Source organism: Ricinus communis, chromosome 1, assembly GCF_019578655.1.
Source record: "Ricinus communis isolate WT05 ecotype wild-type chromosome 1, ASM1957865v1, whole genome shotgun sequence".
Lineage (NCBI taxonomy): Eukaryota > Viridiplantae > Streptophyta > Magnoliopsida > Malpighiales > Euphorbiaceae > Ricinus > Ricinus communis.
Window position 1 is genome coordinate 13155124 of NC_063256.1, and position 7791 is coordinate 13162914.

The 7791-nt window shown below is 30.9% G+C and overlaps 1 protein-coding gene across 1 annotated transcript; it reads left to right on the plus strand.

The window, feature by feature from the left end:
* The first annotated feature begins 882 nt into the window (after nt 1–882).
* On the plus strand, nt 883–1846 carry LOC8267686 (chaperone protein dnaJ 11, chloroplastic). The gene has a single exon (XM_002530576.4). The coding sequence runs from the start codon at nt 1076–1078 to the stop codon at nt 1580–1582; it is 507 nt and encodes a 168-aa protein (XP_002530622.2). The 5' UTR covers nt 883–1075; the 3' UTR covers nt 1583–1846.
* Nucleotides 1847–7791: the final 5945 nt, after the last annotated feature.

Sequence of the window (7791 nt, forward strand, 5' to 3'; positions counted from 1 at the left end):
ATTTAATCAAAATTAGGAACGTCAATTTATTTAATAAAAAAGATTTGCAAAATGATAATTTAATTGATCAAATGTAAGGATATTCGGTTTGATTTAAGAAAAAAAATGCAAAAAGATAGTTCAATTAATCAAAGGTGATTTGATCAAAAGTAAGAATATTTAATTCGATTTGAAAAAATTACAAAATAATAATTCAACTGCTAAATTTAAGAATATTTTGGCTTGATTTGAAGAAAATTATAAAAGAATAGTTGAATTGATCAAATTAAGACTTAATTTGATATTCTACTTTATTAAAGTATGAATGTTTGGTTTGATTTGAAAAGAAAAAATATTTCATAGCCATGCATCACTGTAATATTTTTTTAATTTATTGAACTCATACCAGAATGAATAATGGGTGAAAATATTTTAAATTTTCATTTTGTATAAGTTAAACAGTCATGCATCAATCCGTGATTAGTTTTGTGCAATATTTTCTTAATTTTAATCTTATTTTATTGATTGATTATGTTTAAGCATTTAATATAATGTTGGATGGAATAGGAGAGAAATTCCAATTTTCCTTCCTTTATCACTTGTATATAAAGCCTTTTTTAGTAAGGTTAAATGATATGGATCAAATTAATTTAAATAGCACTACTGTTTGTATCCAGGTCGTTCAGAACTAAAGTGAGGTCGGAGGCAAAGCCGAGCTGTTTTAGAGAACGGCTCAACCTGTAGCCAACATAATTGGCAGAAGAAGAATATCACTACAATCATTATTTATCTTCCAAATAGCAGAAGAAGAATACTTCTTCTAGAAGCTTTATTTAAATAAAATAATAATTTCTGATTTTAATTATTTAATATTGATATTGTTGCCGGTGACATTTGATCGCCCCCTGAATATCTTAATCAATCCCCACAGTTATTTGCTTTCTATAATAATACCGCATTTCACTTTGACCCTTTATATATCTCTTTCTCTTTTCTTCTTTCTCCAATTCACACACCAAAACAAACAGCTCCTCAGAAACTCTGTTGCTATACTTTCCATTTTCCTATTTTACCCCTAAAACTCTCTCTCAATTCAATGTTCACCTCTTCCTCTTTAACCCTAAATCCCCCAATCTACGCCGCCGCCACGACGCCACTCCTTTCGTCACCGAAATCTCCACTTTCTCCTCCTTTTCCTCTTTCTCCTCGTCCTCTATCAACCGCCGCATCTCTCCGGAGGATGACCGTCACCGCCGCCTCAGTCTCAACATGTCTCGAATCAGTCCCGGTCAACTCGCGCAGAGCTATGAGCTTATACGAGATTCTCCGAATCAAGCAAACGGCGTCCTTGATGGAGATCAAAACAGCATATAGAAGTCTCGCGAAGCTATATCATCCGGATGCGGCCGTCCGCGAAGATGTCGAAACTGACGGTCGTGATTTTATGGAGATCCACAACGCTTACGAGACTCTGTCGGATCCGGCTGCGAGAGCGCTTTACGATTTGTCTCTTGATGCGGCATCTAGGAGAAGGAGACCGGCTGTTGGTTTTACTGGCGGGTACTACCCGACCCGGAGATGGGAAACGGATCAGTGCTGGTAGAAAAGTAGATTTTTGACTTGAAGGTTAAAAATGACAATGTCTCACAAATCTAATCGAATGATTTTCCTTTTTTTTCTTAACCTTTTCTTTTTTTCATTCTTTAGGAGTTTTAGTTTAACGTGTAAACATGTCACTGACGTGGCAATGTGTAGAGAGATTTTTTTAGTGTATATTCTACACTTTTTTTCTTTTTGCCTCTATGAGGATGACAAAGAAAATTCAAAAAAAAAAAGGAAAAGTAGGAAAGTAAATATTTCTTATTGAGTTTCTTTCTTTTTTATTTTCTTTAAAATATTTATTATATGGTGCTTTTGCTTTTGATTTTGATTTTATATTTTTTGAAGTGATTTGGGTTTGTTGCAATGCAAATTATGAATTATCTTTGCCAACTTGGCAAGATAATCATATTATTGACTATGTACAAACTACTAAAATCAAAAAAATGAAAACAAATATAATAAATAGGAATGCAAGGGTTCAATCTGAAAAAATGTAAAAGTGCAGGGGTAAAACTTGCATTTCTTTTTTTATTTACTTTGATTAATGGTTTCAAATAATTATACATCGAAATCAATTGATAATTTTATAAGAATTCTTTTTGTAAAATATGTTTTCTGAAAAACATTAATATATAATATCTGATTTGTTTTTATATCTCACAACTTCAAAATAGAATTGTAACGTGTTTAATGTAATTGTTAAATGATTAAGTACTTGAAGATATTATTTAAATTATAATATTTTTGATAGCTTTGTTTTTAATATTTATTATTATGTTTTTATATTTTTTAGTTTTATTATATTTAATTTTTTATTTTTTATTTTTATTTCTAATTTTATTAAAGAATATTCTACACAAAATTTATTTGTTATATTGAATTTTTATATTTTATTTTTATATTTTATTAAAAATCTAATAAAAATACAAAAACTTAATAAAATAACATAAAAATATATATTTTACCTACTTTTTTTTTAAAGCTTTTTGATAGTTTATTTATAGGAAATGCTAAAATAAGTATTAAAAGAATTATTTAGATTTTAAAAAAATATAAAATTTGATTATGTGGTTTAACTGATTGACATAAAAGATTTTATAATTTTTTTATGATTATTAACAATTTACATCCATTTATTAAAATCATTAATTTAATAGTCATAACAGATATTTATTTAATATCAATTGCTTGTGATTCTACTATCATCCTATTCTCTATCAACTTACTTTTTTTCTAAAACTAGTAATATTAATTTTTATAAAATATAAAGAGAAATTAAATAAAAAAATATTACAGAATATTCAGACTCTGCTGAATCCTCAGAAGAGTCCTCTTCAGATTCTGATGATAGTGAGATTTCATTCCGATGATCAATCTCTCCCCAAAAGAAGAGAAGGACATTTTAACAAATGTGATACAGTACCCTTTCTCTCCATATCCAGTTCCTGAGTTATCTCAGCTTGCTACTAAAATTCCTCCAGTTCCTTATGTTCCTATACAAGTCTTGCCTTCAAAATATGCAAAACCTGTTCTAGTTATAGCTTTCTTTGACACTGGAGCTTAAAGAAGCATGATGAATCCCGAAGTCCTTCCATCTGAATACCGGAAATCTCATGTTCGGTTTTTCAAAGCAGCAAATGGTCAAACTTTCAAGACTGCTCTGATCACAAAGTAGAAGATCAGGATACAGTTTTTTTTCTGGTTGCATGGTATGGACGCACATCATTAGCTCAGATCTGCCAAACAAAGACCTCTTAATAGGGTTTGATGTTTATCATCAAGCTCAAAGGCTTCAAATTCTTCCCAATGGAATAAAGTTCAAGAGGCAATTTTGTCCATACACAGACACCTCTAATCTGTTCACTATAGCAGATACAAAACAACCATTCCTACAATACAAAGAAAAATTCCTTACTTTTTGTCCAGAATCCCATTCACATTTCCAACACCCTCTTCCTTTGTGGAAAAATCTCCAGTTCTATATCAGCCTCCCGTTCAAGCTCAATGAAGATATCAACCCAACAAAGGCCACCCATCTAGGAATGTCTCCTATAGATCTAGCCCTTGCCAGATCAGAATGCTTGACTCTGCTACAACAGGGCCTCATTGAGCCCACAACCTCACAATGGGCCTGTCAAGCCTTTTATGTGGAAAAAAGGTCTGAGAAGTTAAGAGAGAAAAAGAGACTTGTTATTGATTACAAGCCTCTAAATCATTTTTTGCAAGACAACAAATTTCCTCTCCCTCGAATTTCGAATCTAAAAGTCCACATTCAAAAGGCCCAGTTCTATTCAAAATTTGACCTCAAGGATGGATTTTGGCAATTGGGTATCCATCCCTCAGAAAGATACAAAACAACCTTTTGTATCCCAAGCACCCAATATCAATGGACAGTCATGCCTTTTGGGCTCAAAACAGCTCCTTCACAATTCCAAAAAACAATGATATAAATCTTTGGGCCTATCCTTTACTCCTCCCTTATCTACATTGATGACATTCTCCTATTCTCGGAGACAGCTGAGGAACATCATCAACTCTTGAAACAGTTCCTTGCTATAATCCAAAAGTATGGAATCATGCTGTCAGAGAAACAGAGTATTATTGGCCAGCAAGAGATAGAGTTTCTTGGCATGCATTTCAAAGACGGCCAATACACATACGGTCCACACTTGACAAAAGAGCTCGATTACTTTCCAGATGAGAATCTCTCTGTAAAGCAAATCTAACAATTTCTTGGAATACTCAACTATGTCAGGGAAGCCATACCACACCTGTCCAGTTACACATGTCACCTTTTCAAAATGCTCAAAAAGGACCATCCTCTTTGGGGAACAGAATAGACTACAGCTGTCCAGAGACTAAAAGAATTGGCTCACAATCCTCCACCCCTCACCATTCCATCTACAGGAAATCTTATCTTTTAGACGGACGCATCTGATCATGCGTGTGGGGCCATTCTCCTTGAAAATCTCAACAACAAGGAACAACTGTGTGGTTATGCATCAAGACAATTTTCTCCATCAGAAAAGCATTACCACTCAACTTACAAAGAGATCTTGGCAGTCAAATACGGGATAAAAAAGTTTGAGTTTTTCCTGATTGGTCAACACTTCCTGGTTCGGATGGATAATTCTTCATTTCCAAAAATCATTGAATCCAATCAAAAGACCTTACCAGAACCTCAATTATTGAGGTTAAAATCATGGTTTAGCATATATGATTTTGAAGTTCAGCATATAAAAGGGACGAGAAATCTCATCCCATATTTCTTATCCAGACTGTCAAAGCTACAACCAAAACACCAACCTATTGTCCTCCTCACCTCAACAGTTAATCTTCCTATAATCTTCATGGCCTCTTCGTCCTCAAGAAACCCTCTCCAACCTCCCTCACCACCAGACCTTCCCACAAATCTCACAACAAAACAGGTCAACGATTTTGCCAAAAATATGATGTTTCATTACTTGGCAACTATCCAACAAACCTTCTCGTTACCCATCCAACCCAGTTTTTTTTATCCAGATTACCCTTGGTGCTTAATTTATCACCTTTCTCCTACCCATCCACAAATTGAAAGTGAATTATGATTTCTATGGTGCCTTTCTACAGTTTGTTATCATGCTATAGAAATCCCAGTCATGGACCTCCTATACTTCTTCAATATTGAAACAAATGCAGGAACATATCCATGGAAATATCTCACTTGGTTCAAAACCCCATACCAATGGAAAAAGAATCTCCTCAAAATCATTCATGAAAATAAATTGTTCACAGACAATGACTTCAAGGCTTTAAGATATCATGCCATCTATATTTTTCACAGGCCTTACCTTCAGCTCTCAGAAGACACTTATGCCACCCAAAATATCTGTCATTATTGGAGGACAATTGAAATGCCCTTACATCTTGCCCCTCCAACAATAACAAGGGATTTAAAGTTTTACTTTATCAGGATTTTACAATAATCAAACTTTTTTCGAAATTCAATTGTTAAAATGATCAACAATCTTAATAAATTCAAACACAAATTAGTAGCAGTGTTATGTTGTTTTTAGAGTACTATAATGTTACAAAAACAACTAAAGGAATTCATGCTAAACTATATTATATTTCTTTTCTTTTTCACTTTTTTTAGAATTTCATTTACTAGAATTCATTTCTAATTTCTTTGGACTCCTTAGAATTCAATGGCCAAATATACAACTAGGCCCTTTGACTATGGCACAATGACTAGCTAGGCTCTTGATATTTGTTTATTTCCAATAAACCTTATTTTAAAGAAATTGAAATATATAGACCCTTCTGTTAGTATAACACTAAAATTCGTTTATTTTTAGCTGCCTTGGCAAAACAAGTCCCATTTTTCTGCACTTAACACTTGATATATGGGACCATTATTAAATCTTAGTTACCATTGTTACATAGTTTTTCTTCTTCATTAGAGCATCCATAATAGTATGGTTTTCTTTTTAGAATGTAACACATATTCCATGTAATCACTTTATTATATACTATTTTTCATTATATTATTCTTCACTATAGATTATAAAATAGCATGGACTTATAAAGACAATCACGTATTTATTTTAATAATTTGTAATATATCCCACAAATAAATAAATTATTTTTAAAAAATTATTTCATTTTTAGAAACTATTACAACCCATTTTACTTTTGCTCATTTGCCCAAATTTACAACAAAATAAGTTTTACTTAAAAAAAAAGGATAGACCTACAAAAGGTGGCTCATTCTACTTGTAATACAGAATCTAAAATTTACCATTCATTACACCATTGTAGATGCCCTTACATAAAATCCCTAAGTTGTAAAACTAAATTCTTAATTTCTATCTCTAACTATTTTTTCAAGTTTGTACAAAGTAAAACAATTGAACAAAGGAGCAGCACACCAAGAAGGAAGGTTATAAAAAATAATAAATCCACATGAATAGCAAATGACAATAATGCCAATGCCACTGCAAGAAGTGAGACGAACATAGAGAGATTTTTACATAAGCTTAATATATATACTGCAACTAATTGGACAGTGACATATATGAATGTCTATTTTTTAGTATTGGATGATTGACACGTATTTCGTCATTTAAACCTAATAAATTTGTGTCAATCATCTATCAGTTTAGTATATAACAAGCATTATCAGCCGGTATTAAGAAAGCAAGAGTCTTCCTAGAACTTGTCCTTGCAGTTATATTTTTGCCTGTTATAAGAGGTAGAATGACCCTTGCTTGAATCTGCATACATATATATAGCATACAAGTACCCTAAACAAAATTCAAATCTCTATAAAAATGATGAAATAGTAGCTGCATTAAATATTCAAAGCCAATATCTTGAATAGCTTCAAAAGTAGGTCCAAATACTTATAATCCCACTCCCTCTCTTCTTTATTTTATTATTATTTTCTTCTTCATTATTTAATACTTCATGTCCCTTATTATTATTATTAATAATTATCCCCTTGTCCGAGTTGCCTCCTATGTCATTTTTGTATATTAAATTCCTATACTTTTACAAAATTAACTATTAACTCTAAGGATTAAATTGAAAAATAAATTTACCACTTAGTCTTTGAATTTTTATCAAGATGAGACTCATAAAAAATGTTAGGGTGAAATTATTAGTTTTAGTGGAAATAATAGTTAATTTTACAATAAATTGATTTTAATATTTAACGAAATTAATTACTTATCATTTTTACTTACTTAAATTTAGAGCAACACTATCGATTTAGTATATAATTTAATTTGAATTATTAAAATAGAATGCATAATTATAATTAAAAATATATTTATTTTTATTAGTATTTTGATAAATATTAAAATTAAACTATACTAAAAATGAAATTTTTTTCTAAATTTGATTAAAAACTTAATCTTTGACAATTTTAATACTTGATAAAGAAGTCTAAATAGCAAATAGTAATTTAATTTATCAATTTGACCTTTTTACTGTATTGATTTAGACATATGAGAGTAATAGTTAATTTTGTAAGGATATAAAAAAAATTAATATAATAAAATCGACATAAAAAATAACTTATATATTAGAGTAAACATCACGAGTAAAAAATAATAACCTCTTATTATTATCATTGTATTAATTATTATTTATTTTTCTATATTTATTTTCTTTCCTAATTTGCCTCTCGTCTTCTTCTGTTGCTTCAATTTGAGTAGACGTAAGGAC